This window comes from Venustampulla echinocandica (assembly GCF_003357145.1).
Source record: "Venustampulla echinocandica strain BP 5553 chromosome Unknown scaffold_7, whole genome shotgun sequence".
NCBI lineage: Eukaryota > Fungi > Ascomycota > Leotiomycetes > Helotiales > Pleuroascaceae > Venustampulla > Venustampulla echinocandica.
The window spans coordinates 1,214,856-1,233,487 of NW_022474212.1; the positions used below are offsets into that span (position 1 = coordinate 1,214,856).

Here is an 18,632-nt window from a genome sequence, read left to right on the forward strand (position 1 = left end):
AAATGAACAACGTGGGATGACGAATTAAAGTTAAATCTAAGGACCCCCCTGGTTTATATATATTACTAAAGAACCCAATTAGGTCTACCGTCTGTACTGTCGATCAGTACATAAAGAGAGGCACACAAATAGGAGGGGAAAATCAACTTCTTGGCTTGGCCATTTGTGTACTTCAAATAGGCTGTGGGAGATAAAGCTACTATCGAATGATTTTGCACGTCGAGATGGTGCTGATCCCTTGGGGGATAGGGGATATAAAAAGGGGTATCTACGCTCCGTCCCTTCCGTAATATGGAGATAGAAACTGGCCTTCGGGAGGCAATCCACGTTCAACCTACATCTTTCTCTTACTTGTCGTTATTATCAAAGCCAAAATGAAACCTCCTATCGCATTAGTTGTCCTTGCCGCAGGCTTCGCAAGTGCTTCGCTCAATTGCACCGCTCTCGAGGATATTAGCTACTATTCATGCGCGGACTCAACTTGCGACTTGATGGGCACTTACAAGACCGGGTCCCTCGCTCAGTTTGGATGTGCCTCTGATAACTCGACCGCCACTGAGTAAGTTATTTCGCTATGAAGGAATGAGGGCCTTGCTAACCATATTTACTTAGCCGATGGCTCTGGAACTACAACGGCTATTATACTAAGTCCACTACACAAGTCGAGAACTGTACACTTAATGGGCGGGAATACCCGAGTACTGATGGTGAGATGCTTTGACTCCTCTCTCCGTTAAGGGGTGCTTGTTGCTGACGTCTTTGTGCTTTAGTCCTGCCTCTCTGTAGTAAGGATACGATCGTCCTCAACATTACGGATAACGCACCCCTAAAGCCTTGCGTTTGCCATGCTGCGGTGCCTTCTGGTACTCCTTTGGCTTCTATGTTCCGGGTTTAAACACTCATTATTGGGTATTCAAAAGTTGATTGACTGAAGGTTTCAAGAAGAGTTGTTGGGTTGACTGTTCGTTTGTTTTGGGATGGTGCTGATTTGAGAAAAGCTAAAAAGGAATGGCGTTATCGGCTAGTAATGTATTTGGGAGCTTACTATATATACTGTTCCGAATTAAATTGAATTCGAGTGAACTATGGTTGAGGCATATCCCCTAAGTGTATGGGTGGTTACTTGACAACCGAGGGGCCGGTTTGGTTTAGCTGGGGCCTGTGCGCAATTCCATACTTATGTCCCTCAGATATTCGGCTGGTTATATGTATACAAAAGAGCCAGTATCTCTAGACACTGTATGGGGCCCAGCAATATATGAAATTAGCGTCTAGATCGTCGAGGTTCGAGGCTCGGGTCTTCAAACGTCCAAGACTCAGTTGTTGCTCTACAAAGTCCCGAGTTAATAGGTTCTCTATCGAGATTCACACCATTTTTAATGCAAGAGCAGGGCGATGAATATATCAATCAAGCTCGATTGACGAGTTATATGGATCTCCATTGATATATGTCATATCTATCTAGAAAATATCAAGCCTATCCTGCTAAGAAGTATACAAACAAGGGGATATTGCACGCAACTGGCCCATGTCCTAATGCCCAATCCAGAATCCCAAACGCCGCAAATTCGTAAGCTCGCTTGCTATCAGCGTGTATGGCACCTCACATAATTACTTCTTTAGAAGAGAATGGGGATATCACATAACGATACAATCCCTCTCTTTTACGTGCAGTTGCGCAACTCCCGGCCCCATATTCCTCCTTGAGGGAGATATTTGGTCAACTAGAGCTGTCGTTTGTCTTCTATCTCTCCCCACAGCAGGAGAGGTTTGCGCTTGTATCCCTGAGGAGGTAGAACTATATGCACTCGTCCTCCGCCCAGTGGTGGTGGGGCTAATTGGGTTCGCGGTGGGATGGCTTGGGTGATCCGCTGGTGGGATGTAGGCTGCTTGAGTTGCGGCTTGCTCATAACTGGGAGGAGGGGCATCAATACCAGCTTCTGGATCTGCTGCACGCGCGGGAGTAGCTGAAGGCTGATTATTCCGGCGTGGTATGGGTTCCGGTCGAGCTACCGTGGGTCGAACTACTCTTACACCACGGCCTCTGTTCTGACTCCCCCTTCCCCCTCGACCACCACGCATATTTACCGGAACATTGCTGTTTTCTGAACCTTGTTGGTCGATATATTGTTGTGATAACTGGGACTCGCGTTCATGCCGCTGGCGAGCAACTTCATTTCGGTGGCGTTCTTCCTCCTCCTCTTGTAGTTGGAGCGCTAGTGCTAGGTCATGGTCCTCCTGTTCGATGTTGGGGCTACGTGGCGATACAGGTTGGGTATCAGGGGGGCTTAAAGATAGATTAGGCGGGTTCTGATTTTGTGATTGTCGGCGTTCGGTGGCAGCGGGCCAACCACTGCCAGATTCACGGGTATTGGAGTGCGAAGGAGTAGCAGGCGCGCCCCCCACGAGCCTAAAATCTCCGGAGAAGAATTCGGCATTCTCACCATTAACATCGATAAGGGATTCCCACACTACTTCTTCGTGGCCGGCATAGCCCATATCGGTTACGAGTTGGAGAAGTTGTAGGGTATCTGGATGTCGATACAAGGTTGAAAAGTGGTCGTTGCGGAACAGTATAGCAGTTGCTCCTGGCGCTGATGATGATGTAATCGTTTGCAATCCAAAACGGGTAAGTTGCGTCGCATTGCTAGAAAAGAAAGCTTTGATGGTAGCAATATCTTCTAGGGTGGCTTGTTCTTCGAAACTCAGGCCTTCGTTCCTTAATTTGTCCTCGAGCTCTTCTTCGTGAAACATGAGATTTTGAGCATCTTCGTAGGATTTTGCGGAGCGAGCAAGAGCGGTGTATTCTGCAGAACCAGGCTCTGGTAGCCAGCCGTGTATTAGTGGCACGGAAAATGTACTGTAAAGGTTCATTTCTCGGGTATCTTCGAATGTCCCTGGTATTGCGTCTTCCCGTTCACTGGGATGAACATGGGACATTGAACTGCGAGGATCATGCCTTGTTTTAGCCGGAGCAGGTGCGAAAAATAGAGGATTGACATTCATCCCGGTGTGAAGTGTGATAAGGAATGAGTATAGGTCGCTGACATCTGGTAGTTCCTGCGCAGCATCGCCACGTCGACCCGACATAAGCTCGTCAAACACAGCATCTAAGAGCAATCCTAAGCTGACCTGTTCACGTGATCGAAGGGTTTCCACCAATGCCGTTTCAACGTCTGCGGGTGTTGAAAGTGTGAGGGCATTGACAAGAGCAAGGAGGGGACATGGACCATTCGCGTTCTGGACCAAGATAGGAGAAACTCGGGGGTTTTTGGCAGCAGTAACGTCGTGCCAAGAAATCTTCTTGATCTCATAAGTTTCTTGCTTCTGCGCTCGAATAACAGATTCAGGTATTTGACGTATGCGGGCCGGGGAAGCACTTCGATTGCTAGAAGTTATATTGGACCTGTCAGATTGAGGAGGGAGGTCTTGTGGTCGATGAAGCAGACCGGGATCCGATTCGGCTTTTGGCTGAGATTGCGTAGCAGGATCTATTAATACAACTCCATTCTGTTGAGTACCACTTCCCACTGGTTCATGATCAATAAGGTTCCAGCCTTCACTAGGCTGTGCCGGATCTTCCTGAGCAAGAAATTGACTTGCAACGGTAGCATCCTGTTTTAATTCAGGCCCTTGATTCTCTTCCCAAATGTGTCGATCCTCGTCGATTTGCTGCGCCTCCTGTGGATTGCTGGCAGGTGCTGCTTGCGCTGCCGGTGGAGAAGACTCATCGTCATCGTCATCGCCATCCTCATCCCAAGCAGGAGATTCCGGGTCATCTATATCGACTAGGACTGGCTGCTGTGACGTTTCCGACGGCGGGGAGGGGGCTTGTCTAGCTGGTACAGTACTAGACCACGCTTCATTTCCGGAGTCTTCTCGTTGAACCGTAGGTAGCGGAGGGGGTTGTACACGGGGCTTTTCGTCCAGTGCCGGCTGCCATGGATTTGTGCTCGGTTCCGAGACCGATAAACTGGAGAATTGGTAGGAAGGGGGTTCTGCTGTATTTCGTCAATCACCCATAAGTACAAGTACTGAGTAAAACAGCCCAGAGTGTATACCTTGACCATGCCCTCCCCCTTGAGTTATGAGAGGACGGGGCGGAGCTTCGAGCGGTTGTGGGGGTCTCTCAGAGAAACCTCCCCAAGCGGGTGCGCTATTTTGCTTCTCGGCTCCATGTTGCTGGGCTTGTCTCTGCAGAAACGGATTGGTACTTGTAGGACTCGGTCTCAGCATTTCCTTCGAGGCGCTATTGGAAAGTCCCGGAGTCCCAATCTGCAACGAACCGGGAAGTTCGTATGGTGGTCGTAGTTCATATACCTTCTCTCCCGAGAGCTCTGTCCCAGCCCCTGCTCCTTCTCGGCTCCATACGTTTTCGCCCTCATATTCTGAATCCGCGGAAGGCAGAAGATCGCTTCGCATATCCTGAATTCGCAGCGTCGGAGGCACATCAGTCGAGATTGGTGTTAAGGGATATGGCGGGGGGGATGAGGCGGCGGGGGGCGAGTTTCGAGCGAGACTTGGGCCGGCACCTTCACCTTGGGGAACTGGCTTCCGGGTGACCATCTTGACCGCAAGATTTGGCTGGATGCAGCTTGTTTCCCTGTATCGTCCTCTCTCCTCGGGAGCGAAAGGTTCCCGCCTCGTTATTTAGTTGTATTGGTATTATCGATAGAAGGCTGAGGGTGAGGTCATATCGACACGCCCATATCTGTAGTGCAAACAGCGGATTTGCGTCGCGGAAGAGGCGAGGCCTGGGAGTTTGAATGCGTAGCTGAATGAATTAGATTTGGATGCTGGAGTCGTAGTTCGGGGAGTTCCAGGTTTGGCTTATGGTGCAGAAGGATGCCGTGGGAGGAGTACGTAAGGTGTGTAAGCTTTGTAGTCGTAGGCTGACAGGCAACCAGTAACAAGGATATAAACAGCAGAGCTGTAAGCTGTACTGTACCACGCTCACGCTCTCCGCAGACGGTAATAGATCTGTACCTCAGGAACCCCGTGCGTATGAAGTAACCTTATTCCTATTGGGCAAGGCAAAGAGTTAGTCCTACTCTGTACAAGTACTTGGCTTCGCCTTATCGATAGCGGACGACGAGCCACGCTCTTCAGAGTTCTTAGTACTGCCAGGCATGCAGAGGAGATAATGTATAATGCTTATATACCTAGGTACGAAGTATATACGAAGTAAATTAACGGTTCAGCTGCAATAAAACTTGTTTCCCTTCGAGCCCTATACTCAACTCAACCATGGCCGATTGCCAATTGCGAATACCTTACGCGTCATAGGGAACTAGGCCATTTGATTGGTTTGCCTCTCTTCCCCAGCCCGGGGAGTGTCGATATTAATATGCGTAAGCCCTTTAGCGCCAACCCCCGGCGCTACTCCGCTGACGAAAGGCTGAGAGACACTAATCCTAATAAAGGCACGTTCCTACTGCGAAGTTCCAGGTTGGCGCGGGGGGGGGGAGAAAAATTATTCCACAAGGCTACGAGTACCAATATAGTACTTGTAATGCCAATGCATGCAAACCTGTACGCAGCCAGAACTACAACAACAACTATAGCATCACGCAATAGCCATGTTTCGATAACACAGTATCTTCTCTCTATTCTATAATGCATCCCCACTCATCAGTCCAGCCCAATGCTTGGGCAGCCTTGAGGCTACCATCTGGCTCCGTCAAAGTCCTTCCCATCACCCCAAATACGTGAGTGTCAATCGCTTCAAGTTGAGTGAGCAGCTTCACACTTCTCTCTTCACAATCGCCTCTCAGTACTCCCGTCACTAACACCCTGTAGAACTATATCACTAGGAAAATATGGCTCGTTTCCCAGCAATCTAATTATTGAGCGACCCTACAACCTCACCTACGAACTTCTCGATCGAGAGCCGGGACAGAAAGACTCGAACCTACGGATTGTCCCTGCATCCGAGCTTCACGCCGATACAATCGCAGAGGAGAATGCTGCCTCGAAGGCCAAAGACGCGGATGACACCGTGATAATTGGAGGCGATGGCGTGGAATATGAGCTGGTGGGCGAGGATGGGGAGGTCATCATGCGCTCCAATCGCGAAACCATTGATGATTCCGCACGACAGACCCTGACTATGGACGAAATCGAGACTCTGAAGCGAGAGGGCACTGGTGCTGGAAAGGACTTGATCGCCAAGCTCATGCTCAGCCATACCGCGATTGATCAGAAGACGGCATTCTCTTTGGCCAAGTACAAGCTCTCAAAGACGAAGAAGTATCTAAAGAGATTTACCATCCTGCCGCTTGACATCCCAATGTTAACCCATTGGGTGATGACGGAGAAGGATGCGGGGAAGGTTCTCGAGATGCGCAGTGAAATGCTAAGTCTCGTGGGCAGTTGGGCCAATGTACATTTTGTAGAGGAGCTGCCGGAGATGGAGAGCGGACGATGGCTCGTAATCGACGAGACTTGCGGGCTCTTGGTAGCAGCTGTGGCGGAACGAATGGGCTTGTTATATCCTCCCAGCAAAGACCCCGAGGACGACGGCCAAACCACCCGTCACAAGGAGGATCCGCCAGCCGCTACGTCCAACACCATAACACTCATCCACAACAATGCACAACCCAATCTCAGCTTACTAAAATCCTTCCTCTACGACCCAACGACTGCGACCCCTCCATGCCCGTCACATCCGCTCCACACACATCTTAATAGCCTCTCCTGGCTTCAACTCCTCGAACCCTCAAAAGACGTCACCTACTCAACCGCCATCCCACCACTTTCACCAACGTCCCTAAACGACCTCAAACCCGCCAAGCGCGGAACCTACTACCGGAAGCTAAGGCGCTGGACACGTACAACACAAACGATAGACACAGCACGGCAGGGGAACTTCGATGGCCTCGTCATCGCGTCGGCGATGGATCCCTCATCAATCCTCCGACATACAATCCCCCTTCTACGGGGAGGCGCAAATATCGCCATCTACTCGCCCTACATCGAACCACTCGTTACTCTCTCAGACTACTACTCCACATCCCGCCGGACGGCATTCCTACAGGCGCCTCCACCAGACTTCGAGGCTTTAGCCACGAGCGAGGAGCGGGATAGATGGCAAGGGAATGAAGATTTCCCGCTCAATCCGTTGCTTGTCCTCAATGCTACCGTGCAGAGCGCGAAGGTTAGGGAGTGGCAGGTTTTGCCAGGGCGGACGCATCCTGTTATGACCGGAAGGGGCGGCGCTCAGGGGTATTTGTGGACGGGAGTTAGGGTTGTGCCCGCGGTGGGACGGGTGGAGGCTAGGGGAAAGTTTTCGAGGAAGAGGAAGGTTCCCAATGAATCTAATGATAAAGATAAAGGAAGTGCCAGTAAAGACGTGGAGGAGGGTGTAGAGCCCTCTGTTAAGAGGGAGAGAGTAGACGAGGAAAAGAGGGTGGAAGAAGGGGAGAATCAAGGGAGTATACTTCTGAAAGAAGATACTGTGGAGACTCTAGATAGTGATGTACAGATGCTAGAATCATGATTTGGTTTTGGTATTCTTATATATCTATCTATCTCCCCCATCTCTCATGGTAGCAAAACGCCCCTTCGAGAGTGCATAGTTCCCGTAAAAACGAGCTTTTGTTCTGTCCTGTTCCTTTATCCACCACTCCGAAATCCCTTCCCCGAAAGTCGTACTTATTCACAACTTCTCCATAGTTGGAAGTTATGCGAGACTCTTCCCCATAAACTTCCTCTTCGTAAAGCTCAACCACCATTTACTTGGTCTATCGCTCCCATCTTCGTATATTCTAGCCAACAACCTGATCGCCAATTCCTGCCGAACTTGGCTTAGATATTGGCGCAGGACTTCGGCTTCTTGGCGGCTGGAAGGAGGTGCGAACATCTATTTGATAGTCGAGCTGTGAGCCGCCTGGGTTGATGGAAGGAATTGGGGCGGGGAGAAATTGGAAAACGACGGCCAAACGGAATAGGAGGAGGGGGCTGGGAAAGAAAGGGAAACGTACCTGGTTCAGGGGAAACCCTGGGTCGCCGGGGATGGAGAAGTTATTGTCGAGTGCTATGTTTTGGACTTCTTTTTGAGCTTCTCTAGAGCGTGCAAGCTGTGTTAGTTTCCGTCCATTTATTCAATCAATTCTTTGGCAATCCCCACATGCCACTTCCACATCACTCCCCAATCTGCACCCTATACCTCCATGCTCATCCCTCTCCAAATCTACAACACAAACGAAATAACTTAACTCACCTCGCACTCATACTCGGCCGAACCTTCCCTAGACACTCACTAACCCACAAAATCCCATAAATCAACAGCCGATCAGCCGGGCCCTGGATCTCAAAATTCCTAAAGAATGTGTTCGCGCGGAACAGGGATAGCACTTCGTCCAGCGCATCGTAGGATTCGGAGTCTGGTTCTGGGGAGAGATGTGCGGGGAGACTGGCGTCGAGAGGAAGGGTGTAGGCTGGTCCGCGGGTTCGTGTACGGAGGGAAAGAAGGGGGAAATTGCCTATTAACTGAGGGGCAGCTTCGCTGTTGAATATTGAGTTGTAGGCCTGGCGAGGGGGATATCATGTTAGTTTGTAGCTTGGGATGGATAGGCACAAGGGAATTGGCGAAAGGGTAGGAAGGGCTATGGCGGGGGACGGGGGACCTTACGGGCATTGTGAGGATTCTGAATCTGAGGAGGATTTGGGATAGGATTTGTGGTTGGGGGAGGAAGATGGGAGGTAAGACATGCGGGGAGCTGCTCGAATTGGTGGGGTTGCTGTCGTCGTCGTCGACGTTGTCGCGAACCTGTTTGATGCCTAAGGCACCAAATATAGCATAATATAATACCAGGCTGGAAATAAGAGATGCTTCTTCACCTTTTTACAAAATCTTCCCAACTTAATATATCTCATTTTAGCAGCTACTGTCCTGGTTTTATTATCAAGGACCCTACCATTGGCCCACACTATCTTAATCGTGCAGGCCCCGCGTCGATCACGAGCTCACGCTCTCATATTTCTAGACAAGCTTTAATTGAGGAACGAGTCTCTACGTCTCCAAGTGGAGATATATTTAGCTAAATGGTGTCTTAATTGGAGCAGCCGAGTGGCAATAGTTATCTCGGGTCATTGAGAGGATTCCTGACATTCTTCAGTAGGAAAAATGGGAACATTATTTTCATGCAAATCGTACAAGACTACCTCCCCGCCGCTCTGATTTCGTAACTTCTCGTAGTTGTATTCCACCGCACGATAAATGTTACCTAGTAGGTACCCTCACATGGTATACTAAGTGATAACAACATCTACCGTAGATATTGGTCGTTTTGTTTAGTGAGCAAAAGGGGACAGCCTTATGGCCGTAGCACTTTTTGTGACCCATGGCGGTGCGAAAGCCACTGGCTGCAACATCGTAGTGCAAGGTTTACGTACAACTCAACGCCCGTGAAATGCGTAAGCAGATTCAAGGATTTACAATAATATGGCCTTATCCGTATTGTTTATGTTGCTGAAGAGAACTGGATTTTAAGATTATTTAGGATGGTGTAACTCTGATGGCTATTTACGGGTTGGGATAGGGGGATAGTGGGAGAGAAGTCACAAATACCCATCTCTCCACGTGGCCGCTACATTTGGGCTCACCCCTCATTATACCTGTTTTGGGGCCATCGATATGGCTATGAAGAACTATCCCAAAGCAATAGGCAAGTGCACAACGAGAATACGCTGGAATTTATCAAAAATGCGTTTTTTAGTATGTTCAAAGGATGATGCAAAATATATACAGCCAAATTTATCTCCTTCCGCTACTTGTGGTTTCAAAAGCCGCTCTTATTTCTCGTACAATAGCCATCTCCATTCAATTCCACCTCCCTTACTCCTATCTAACAGTGGTGATGCTTCATTAAACAGAATAAACACCAGTGGCCGTAGCCGCTGGCGGGGCCGGCATGGTCTGCGAAACCGATAAGGCGCCGCTATATTTCGCTGGCCCTGGAATAGTATACGAAGTAAAGGCGCTATACAGATCAAACTTGATACCGGGATCGGTGGCCTTATAGAAACTTGTAGCCGGTACACCAGCTGGGTTATCGGTTCCGGAGCTGGTGATCGCTAGATTGACACACTGTGGGTAATTCTGTGCTCCATTGGGTTGACCAGCAGCATGCAACCCAATAATTTCATGGCGGAGGACATAGTTGCCCGTTGCGATGGAGGTTGGGATTTGCACCGTCCAGGTGTTGTTATTTTTGATGAGCTGATCGGTAGCCCAGTACCCGTTTGACATGCTGTTATCAATGAGTCCGACTGCACTAATCTTGAACCATTTCAGGGATGCCTTATCAACTGTCTCGCAGGGTCCGTTGCAGTTTGCGAGGTAGTCGATTACTGGCCCTTTGTGCGAAACCGGCCAGGGCGTCCACTGTAGGTTGATTTTCGACCCGCCTTTGGTTGCTGCAGCAGTCATGGCGTTGGTGGCGCCCAAGTGGCAGATTATGTCGGGGGAGCCGTAGCTATCGGGTGGGATGAAGGTGTTTCCTAGATCTTGGGGGATTTTCCATCCTACTGTGACTGGGGCGGGCGTGATGTACTGGTAGGATGGGTTATAGCCTTGGTAACTAGTAGATGAGGTGTTAATTGGAAGACTAACAAGTATCTCTAGAGAATACTTACTAAGTCCCATCTACAACGATCGCGTTGACTGTGCCATGGGCAGCAGCCGTGGAGATGAGGCCCAGTGCAGCGATAATTGGCAGCATAATTACAGATGCTGGAAGACAAGAAGTTTGGAGTTAAATTTGTCTGGTCTAACTGGTTTTAGAGGTCGAGATCACCCTAATATAAAAACCAGAAGCAACACTAAACCACCAGATAGGAAACCATTCCATATTTATAGTGCTAAGTTCCGGATATTATTTATCGCCTACGCAAGACAAACTGGCTCACTCATGCCGTGCATACAATGGTTATTTCCTGCTTGGGGAGTATTTGTGATATCAGACGTCAACGCGGGGCAGCAGGCATCAGTATCGAATCAGAAAGCTTGAATATGAACCTAGGATACCTCCTGACCTAGTTCCTTTTGTGGATATGACTTTGTGCCATTGATTTATTCGGCTCCGAAGACCGTCTAGTGGCATTCAAGATTCTAGAGGGCACCTTACTTTCGGTACCTGTCCATCCGCGGGAAACTTGCGATCGCTTCGAGTATCATTGCCGGACCCAAGCGTGGTTTACTAGGATCGACCCCAGCTTTGTGTTTTAGGCTTTCTGCCAAGTGGCTCAGCCGACGGGTTCTCCAGGTTTTCAGCTTTTAGCCGCCGCCAGGCGTTCCAATGCTGAACCATGGGGTAAAAAGATTAGATTATGTCCCCGCATATATCTTATGTGTTGTTATGACGCTGCCACCATCACTTAGGACTTTGGATTGATCGGAGGGAGGCTGCAAAACGAGTAACTTTTTCTTGCAAATACCTTGGTTCTCATGCGCTTCAACACCGGGCAAAAGAGATGTTCCGGAACTCTAGAAACTGGGAAGTGTAGGTAAAGCTACTTTAATGCACTCAAAGTTGAGTAGAAACACTTATATACTGTGTAAAGGGAGTTAACATGTTCAGAAGCTGAGCGCTGAGGTATGTGCTAGGTTCCTATGCAAGGCTCTACGAGGTAACATGAGGTAAACTATTTCAATGAAAAAATACGGAACAAAATAAAATATTAGATGAACTCGGCTTAGACATCCGGGGATATATTGGGTGCGAGTAATAACGGAAGGTGATAAAGGTAGTTTAGTGTGCTCAAGGCCATGAGGACTCTCAATGCCCCACTTTGTTTCTAATTTTATGCTCATGATAAGCCGCCACTATAAGCCGACTATGGTGCTCAGAAACCTCTTGTTGGAGCTTACCATCCTCACGACATTGCCCTTCGCTTAGTTACCGACTTGGTCATTCGATACTAGGAGCAACATTATGTCGAGGGTATAAGAAAATGGAGCATACATCTGACGAGTAGTCAGAAAATTGAAGGTGTGGGCTAAAAGCGCAACGGGCGATGAAAACTAGCGTTGAAGACTGTAGCTTTGCGCTTCACACGTGACCCATAATCACAAACTAATCTTTAAAGAGACTGAAATGGCTAGTAGGGTATGGAGAACAAGAAGCAGATGTTTTGAAATCCACGGAAGGTTCCGTAGAGAATAACTCAAGCCCTGATGACGCTGAGAAAGAATGCAGACTTCTGCTTGGATGTTATGCTTTATATTGAAGCAGATATCTAAACAGAGTTGCTCATCTAAGAGGATTGCAACAATATCTGCCATCCCGGGGTTCGCCATTTCCTAATGCCTAGAGGTGGGGAAAAGTGTGCTCAAGTCAAAAAGAGCACCCAAGAACTCGGAAAATGTCCTGACAAGAACTTCAAATATCCATCGAGCTCAAACCAACCCTAAACGCCCCAGCCATGCAGTGCCACTTTAGAAAGCTATCATTTAACCTCACTCATAAGTTCCGCGCCGTTTCTCACAACTCCGACAACTGCTCCTGTCTGCACAAGTTCGCTGCCGCCCCCACTTAACCTGTATTCCACTTCAGCTAGTCCATCTAGCCATGTTATCATGACAGGCGCCGGGACGTCGAGCTTCATGAGCTCTTCGCCTAGTGCAGTAATGATGTCTGCTAATGCTAGTCCTTGGGTAGCCTTGAGGGAATTGATAAGTTGCAAGCAGGACGTGACGTCTGTGGTCTTGAGGAGCGTAGTGAGGATTTTGTTAATGTCTGCAGGGTGTGGAGAGGCGATACATTCGTAGATTGCCGTTTCGGTAATCGTATCTCGTTTTATATCCTTCTCGGGGGGCTTCGGTGTGCCCTTTAGGTGAAGGGGTGTACCTGGCCAGGAACTGTCAGCAACTTAAAACCTGTGAGTTGGGAGCATCCAACTTACTACTGGCATGGCATGCTTGTAACACATTCAATGCCCTTCTCATATCACCTTTACTCAGTCTTACAAGCGCATCCGTCGCATCTGGTGTTATTTGAACATTCTCCTCCGTAATAACCTTATCCACTAGTACCCGGATATCGACCTCCTTCAGCGGACTAAATCTGAACCTAGTGCAGCGACTCAGCAATGCTGGACTCAGTTTATGTGTATAATTTGCGATGACGCAAAATCGGGTATTTGCCGTATATTTCTCCATGATTCGTCTCAGTGCCATTTGGGCCGTCGAGGTCATTGCATCTGCCTCATCGAGTATAATGAGTTTGTACGCCGCAATTGATGTTGTCGTGGAAGAAGTCGGGTTCATGGTAAAGATTTGTTTTGTGCTTGCGAACGTCTTGATCTGTTCCCGGACCACGTCGATACCACGGTCGTCTGAGGCGTTGAGTTCAAGGACCATCTGGCGCACATTTTTTGCTCCGTATATCCGCCGAGCAAGAGCAAGGATAGTAGATGTTTTACCGGTCCCAGGAGGGCCATATAGCAGCAGGTGAGGAAGTCTCTGCGGTCTTATTAGTCAGGGCTTCCGTTATAAGCTAGAATATTGCTTACATTTGAGTCCACAAATTTGTTAATTGTCGCCAGAATATCTTGGTGGCCAGAAACATCCTCCAAAGTATCTGGGCGGTACTTCTCAATCCTTGGAAACATTCAGCATATACAGCACGGGTGCCAAATAAGGGCAAATCCATACCAAGGAAGATTATCTTCTGCTTCAACTGGTAGGTTCGCAGCACTTCTCTTGCCCTTTGAATTAACATTGTCCGAGCTGAACATGACGGAATCTTGCACCGCGGGCGCATCAACATCCATTTCATCCTCGTAGTCGGACATCTTGCCGTTATAATTAGATGATAATGTAATTACTACAGAGGGGCAGGTGGGATCACAGACGACGTGAGACGCGTCTTGTTGAAGAAAGTCGCGTAAAGTGTTATTGGTCCTCAGGCACAAATACCCGATATACGAGTACGAGCACGCACTCGTATTGCAATCCTCCGGATTTACATTCCTCCGCATCCAGTCGTACTACTACTCTACATCTATATCCACAACTCTGCTCTTGTGCCTTCCATCATTGAAGCACAGCCTCGATAGTCTCCGTTCGTAGGGCCGTTGTTTGCAGACTGTACGTGTAACGAGGCAGAGCAAGTTAAGACACATCGCTCCCCGGCTCACATGAGTTGCATCTCGACACGTCGCAACTACCGTTTCTAATGAGGATTCCTCTGCGCCAGTTGCTTTTTCTGCCACCCAATAGTTACTACTATTAAAGATGCATAGTCGTTGCCCCGTTTGGGGCCAGAATGGCCTAGGCTCTGCAGAGCCTCAATATCCTTAGGAGATCTCAGCCTCGGCTGAGGAGGCGGATATTGATATATCGCCGCTTTATGGGTTGAGCTCCAATCACTCACAAGGGCCACAACAGCCAGAGTCCCCCGGCCCTCCATCAGCCTTACTTTCTTTCTTTACTTTCGTCCGTGCTAGCAATTAATTGCATGCAGAAATTCAACGCTAATGTAGTCGCCACCACAGACTTGAGTTGTGGCATGCAGCTGGTACCGGGCTCGAATCCGCTCGATATTGGGAATGGCAGTGCGAGACTAACAAAATACTAATCGTATCGAACAGGCGAAGACGAGAGCGGCAGTTTCTTGCTGCTTTGGACATCTTTTGTTCGCATATTTTTCTTCGCAAGTTCGCACCATCTGTCATTTACCTGGATCGAGTCACAGCTGAACTCTGTTAAACATGACATCCACGCTTGTTAAACCACCCAAGCTCTGCGCGGACTGTGGACACTGCAACCAGGGCAAGTAGCTACTAGAGTTAAAATTTATCTTCTTAGGCGGTTGACGTGTACTAGGAATCTGTTATGACGAGCCGTATCTGTTTTGTAAAGCTTGTGCCATGACCTTTTGTGATGATTGTCATGAGAGCCACCCTGATTCGCATCTACGAACGGGCTGCATTGTTGTCGTTGCTCAGCCATCCTCAACCGCAACCCCAGTACATAAGAAAAGGTGCTACGATTGCCTCAAATTCCAACATGTTGTCTGGACTTGTGATGATTGCTACAGGCACTGGTGTGATAGCTGCGTGGAGACTAAGGTCGACTCGTTCAACCAGCATGAACATCGAAAGATGTCCTTTATTTGCCCACCAGGACTCGAGGTCCAACCTATGAGAGCCGCTACATGTGATCTCTGCCCCTCGAATAGCTCGCTTTCTCACTGTGACTCGTGTCGCCAAGGTACGTTAGCTTTCCATAATCAAAATGAGCTGGTATCGGACAGTAACTGAAACAATATAATGTCAAAGGTACGGGTTGGGGTTTACTGATGACCTGTAAAACATGCTGGGTAGATTATGGTGCAAGCCCAGCGTTATGCAGGTCGTGCTTTTCCTCAATGGCAAAACATCATGACAGGACCCATGAGTTCATATCATTTCGCTACCAGCAATCTCAGGAAGACGAAACCTTTCTCTCCATTACATGCGGAGAGTGCCAGGAAGGTAATAATGTGTTGCCTCTGAGCATTGTCACCTGACTGACCTTCACAAGAATTTCCTAAAATAACCAGAAAGATAGTACAAGAGCATCCCCACAGGCAATATATCCTCACGTTAGGCCCTGCACTCAGTGAGAATCTGAACTATCGAGCCTGGCGGATGTGCTTCAAGCGGGGTGTTCAGCCAGACGAGCCTGAGGAAAACGAAACTACATCAACTTCGAAATGTGAACGTTGCGAACACGGTAATATTCTTATTTTATAATATATGTATATGTCACTGACAATATACCAAGGATTAACCTTCGGAAAACAGAACGGCTTCTGTTCTCAATGTTTTGCCCATTTCTGTGAGGCATGCCTCACAACAGGCGAGATATCCCATCGCCATAAAGTTCTTACAGTCTGTACCTGGGTTGAACGGCGGGCACCTGATGACTTCTATCAGAATGCGAAATACGTGTGCGATTTGTGCTCGCAAAGTATGTTTAGATTCCCCTTCATATCACTGGAAAACCGGACTGACGGATGTAGTGGGTTATATTGATCGTGATGGTCATATGACATGTCAAGAGTGTTTGAACTATATCATTTGTGATAATTGTTACGAGTCAGAGACGGCCTTTCACCATGCCCATGGCGGGGAATCGTCAGCTACGTTTCTTCACGCCCAGTTACCAGCCGACCAGGGCCCAGGAAGTGCATGGTGGGAAAATGTGGGATCAATATTCGCAGCGACAGCAGAGTAAAATTCAACAGCCGACATGAAATATTATTAAATGACAGAAGTGTTCTCGTCACTGCACTATATAGTATACCGCGATGGACGATGAAGCGATACACCAAAGTACCCGACAACGATATCCCAGTTTACTAGAATATCTACTTCCAAGACGACCAGATTCAATAGATACTATCCCCAGGTGTCTCAAATGCAATTAATGATTCTTCCAGTTCTCTTAGATCTAGAATGTATTTTGTAGTAGGGTAGTGCCCCTTTTTCTGTTGATAGCGAGAGTATCATTGCTTGTCCTTCCCCCTGCGAAGTATCAATCTTTAACAACTACATGCGCTTTCTCCAGGATAACTCTATCTTCTGGCCTATTCTCAGGGTACTTGACAATCGCCCCTGCTAGCGCGAAGGCTATTTTGGAACCTTCAGCATCCTGAGAACCGACCCTCTCTGATACTTGCGCCTCAGCATCTTCATCGGCAAAGTCTTGTCCTGCCTTGGGCGTCTCGCATTTGAAGTTATCTTTGCAGCCCCGCATAAGAAGGGTGAGATTTAATGTGCAAGTACACAATCGCAAGAGTAGTTCTCTAAGATCTTCATATGCATCAGCGTAAGCTGGAGTCTTTGGGGGCAAAATCGGCGCCATAAAGGACCATATCAATTCTGCAACCTTCTCTGGCCTCGTGCTTTCGGGCGCATTGAGTAAGCGGGCGCATTTTATTGTACGTGTTCTCCATTCTATGATCTCAGACTCATGTCCTAGCGAGTGGATTAGCATACCATTCGCAGTTGCAAATATTCCCAATCATGTTACCTTGACTGACACTCCCCAACGCCACTTCAAAGCCAGCAAGTGCCGACTCTAGTTGCCCAGCAGGTTCGAAATCATCAAGCCCAAAACAAGGGTGGGAGAGAAGATTTTCATTGAGCAATTCAAAAATCACCGCACGAGTTCTGTTTTTGAGTTGCGCTTGGGACAGACCTTGTTCCCAGAAGTCGAAGAATTCGCGCTGCTTCTGGGTTGCACTAGCTGATAACGGCCGTGGTTTCTGGACTGGCGAATAGTGTTTAAAGACAATCCGTTGTATTTGCCCTCTGATGTCGATGAAGGGCGTTGTGATTCTTGAGTCGTCGATTGCTTCTCCGCTGCTACTGGTTTGGTTGAGGATAATGGAGCGAAACTTTGCAGCCTGCTCAGCGAGCTTTTTATTTTGCTGCTCGAGATGAGCACTCCTTGCTTCGGCCTCTTTACTTCTCTTTATTGCTTGCTCGCGGCGTGCATTCTCTTCCGAATCCTGGTAGATGATAGACTTCTGCTCACGTTCCCATCGACCCCTCTCTCTCTTTAGTTTCTCATTATCTTCCCTGAGGTCTCCGATTTCGGTTTTCAGCTTCCTGCATTTAACACCTAGGCGCTCGATTTCTTCCTCGGCGGGATCAGATTGCGGCCTCATGCTTTTCCAGAGGGTTCCAACTGTACTCGAGATCTACAAGACATCAAACTGGCTGCAGGAATCAAAATTAAGCTCATTACACTTACGCTACTCCCACTTGCTCCTTGACTCGGAATGCTGATATGGATGCTTTGGACCTGGTTGTGAAAGTCGACCTTGAGTTCGTTCACTCCTCGTTCAATCTCCTGCCTAATTTCGAGCACATTCTGGTCAAGCATTTGCTTGAGGGGCCCGGCGGTATATGAGGTATGCTGCGTGGCAGTATGATACTCCACAGTTTTGACGTTGGGCATTTCGATGGTGTGTGCTTCAATTATTTCCTGTCCAGATATATTGCGTTCCGAACTGCGCCCACCAGCACTGCGCCCGGCCATTTTCCCCTAATGTCTAGAAGTAGAAGTAGAAATTTAAGTATTTGGGTAGTCTGAAAATATTGTGTGGGGAGGGACAGAGGGGGGATATTGTTGCAGATACTGAAGATATGCAGACAATCTGATGCAAGGTGGGAGTGAGAGCGACGAGCCTCTTTCTTCGTTCAAGTTGCTGGAATCCTACAAGCTGGGGACGGACATTTCCGTCCAGGGGTTGTCTCAGCTCATATCTTGTGGCGCTTTCGATAGCCGATGCGCAATAATGAGGCACCCAGTTACGCAATGCCCAACGCCCAAAGGCCAAAGCCCAACACCGGGAAGAAACGCATGATAGCCTTGCCGCTCTTGAGACCCATCCCCTCCTCATCTAGCCAGCTATCTACACCCAATTAGAGCGTCATGAGAGAGCCGCATAGCCTCAGACACAAAGTGGCAGTCAATAGAGGCGTTTTTCGTGCGACTCACCCCATTATTCAGCTTTGGACCCCGAAATCATGTTCCAGTTCCATCTGCCTTAAAGCGCTCATAGATTACCTCTAACAAGCTTAATCTGCACGAGCCGTCAACGCTAACCCCCAGCTGTGAAGAGGTGCGCCGG

At 48.4% G+C, this 18,632-nt stretch overlaps 7 protein-coding genes across 7 annotated transcripts; 2 read left to right on the plus strand and 5 right to left on the minus strand.

Annotated features, from left to right (window-relative positions):
- Positions 1 to 374: 374 nt before the first annotated feature.
- On the plus strand, positions 375 to 895 carry BP5553_08319 (uncharacterized protein; the record flags this gene model as incomplete). Its single annotated transcript, XM_032016942.1, has 3 exons — positions 375 to 559; positions 613 to 707; positions 771 to 895. 3 exons carry the CDS (start codon positions 375 to 377, stop codon positions 893 to 895), a joined length of 405 nt encoding a protein of 134 aa, XP_031867233.1.
- A 743-nt stretch (positions 896 to 1,638) lies between these two features.
- Positions 1,639 to 4,566, minus strand: BP5553_08320 (uncharacterized protein; the record flags this gene model as incomplete). Its single annotated transcript, XM_032016943.1, has 2 exons — positions 1,639 to 4,001; positions 4,062 to 4,566. The coding sequence occupies 2 exons, from the start codon at positions 4,564 to 4,566 to the stop codon at positions 1,639 to 1,641; spliced, it is 2,868 nt and encodes a 955-aa protein (XP_031867234.1).
- A 1,050-nt stretch (positions 4,567 to 5,616) lies between these two features.
- On the plus strand, positions 5,617 to 7,498 carry BP5553_08321 (Uncharacterized protein; the record flags this gene model as incomplete). Its single annotated transcript, XM_032016944.1, has 2 exons — positions 5,617 to 5,708; positions 5,800 to 7,498. The coding sequence occupies 2 exons, from the start codon at positions 5,617 to 5,619 to the stop codon at positions 7,496 to 7,498; spliced, it is 1,791 nt and encodes a 596-aa protein (XP_031867235.1).
- Positions 7,499 to 7,766: 268 nt separating this feature from the next.
- On the minus strand, positions 7,767 to 8,638 carry BP5553_08322 (uncharacterized protein; the record flags this gene model as incomplete). Its single annotated transcript, XM_032016945.1, has 3 exons — positions 7,767 to 8,064; positions 8,222 to 8,529; positions 8,633 to 8,638. The coding sequence occupies 3 exons, from the start codon at positions 8,636 to 8,638 to the stop codon at positions 7,767 to 7,769; spliced, it is 612 nt and encodes a 203-aa protein (XP_031867236.1).
- Positions 8,639 to 9,868: 1,230 nt separating this feature from the next.
- On the minus strand, positions 9,869 to 10,724 carry BP5553_08323 (Uncharacterized protein; the record flags this gene model as incomplete). The annotated part of the gene is made up of 2 exons (XM_032016946.1): positions 9,869 to 10,583; positions 10,639 to 10,724. The coding sequence occupies 2 exons, from the start codon at positions 10,722 to 10,724 to the stop codon at positions 9,869 to 9,871; spliced, it is 801 nt and encodes a 266-aa protein (XP_031867237.1).
- A 1,726-nt stretch (positions 10,725 to 12,450) lies between these two features.
- On the minus strand, positions 12,451 to 13,797 carry BP5553_08324 (p-loop containing nucleoside triphosphate hydrolase protein; the record flags this gene model as incomplete). The annotated part of the gene is made up of 4 exons (XM_032016947.1): positions 12,451 to 12,851; positions 12,907 to 13,465; positions 13,516 to 13,603; positions 13,658 to 13,797. The coding sequence occupies 4 exons, from the start codon at positions 13,795 to 13,797 to the stop codon at positions 12,451 to 12,453; spliced, it is 1,188 nt and encodes a 395-aa protein (XP_031867238.1).
- A 2,728-nt stretch (positions 13,798 to 16,525) lies between these two features.
- Positions 16,526 to 18,037, minus strand: BP5553_08325 (uncharacterized protein; the record flags this gene model as incomplete). The annotated part of the gene is made up of 3 exons (XM_032016948.1): positions 16,526 to 16,968; positions 17,024 to 17,696; positions 17,750 to 18,037. The coding sequence occupies 3 exons, from the start codon at positions 18,035 to 18,037 to the stop codon at positions 16,526 to 16,528; spliced, it is 1,404 nt and encodes a 467-aa protein (XP_031867239.1).
- Between the last annotated feature and the right edge of the window lie 595 nt (positions 18,038 to 18,632).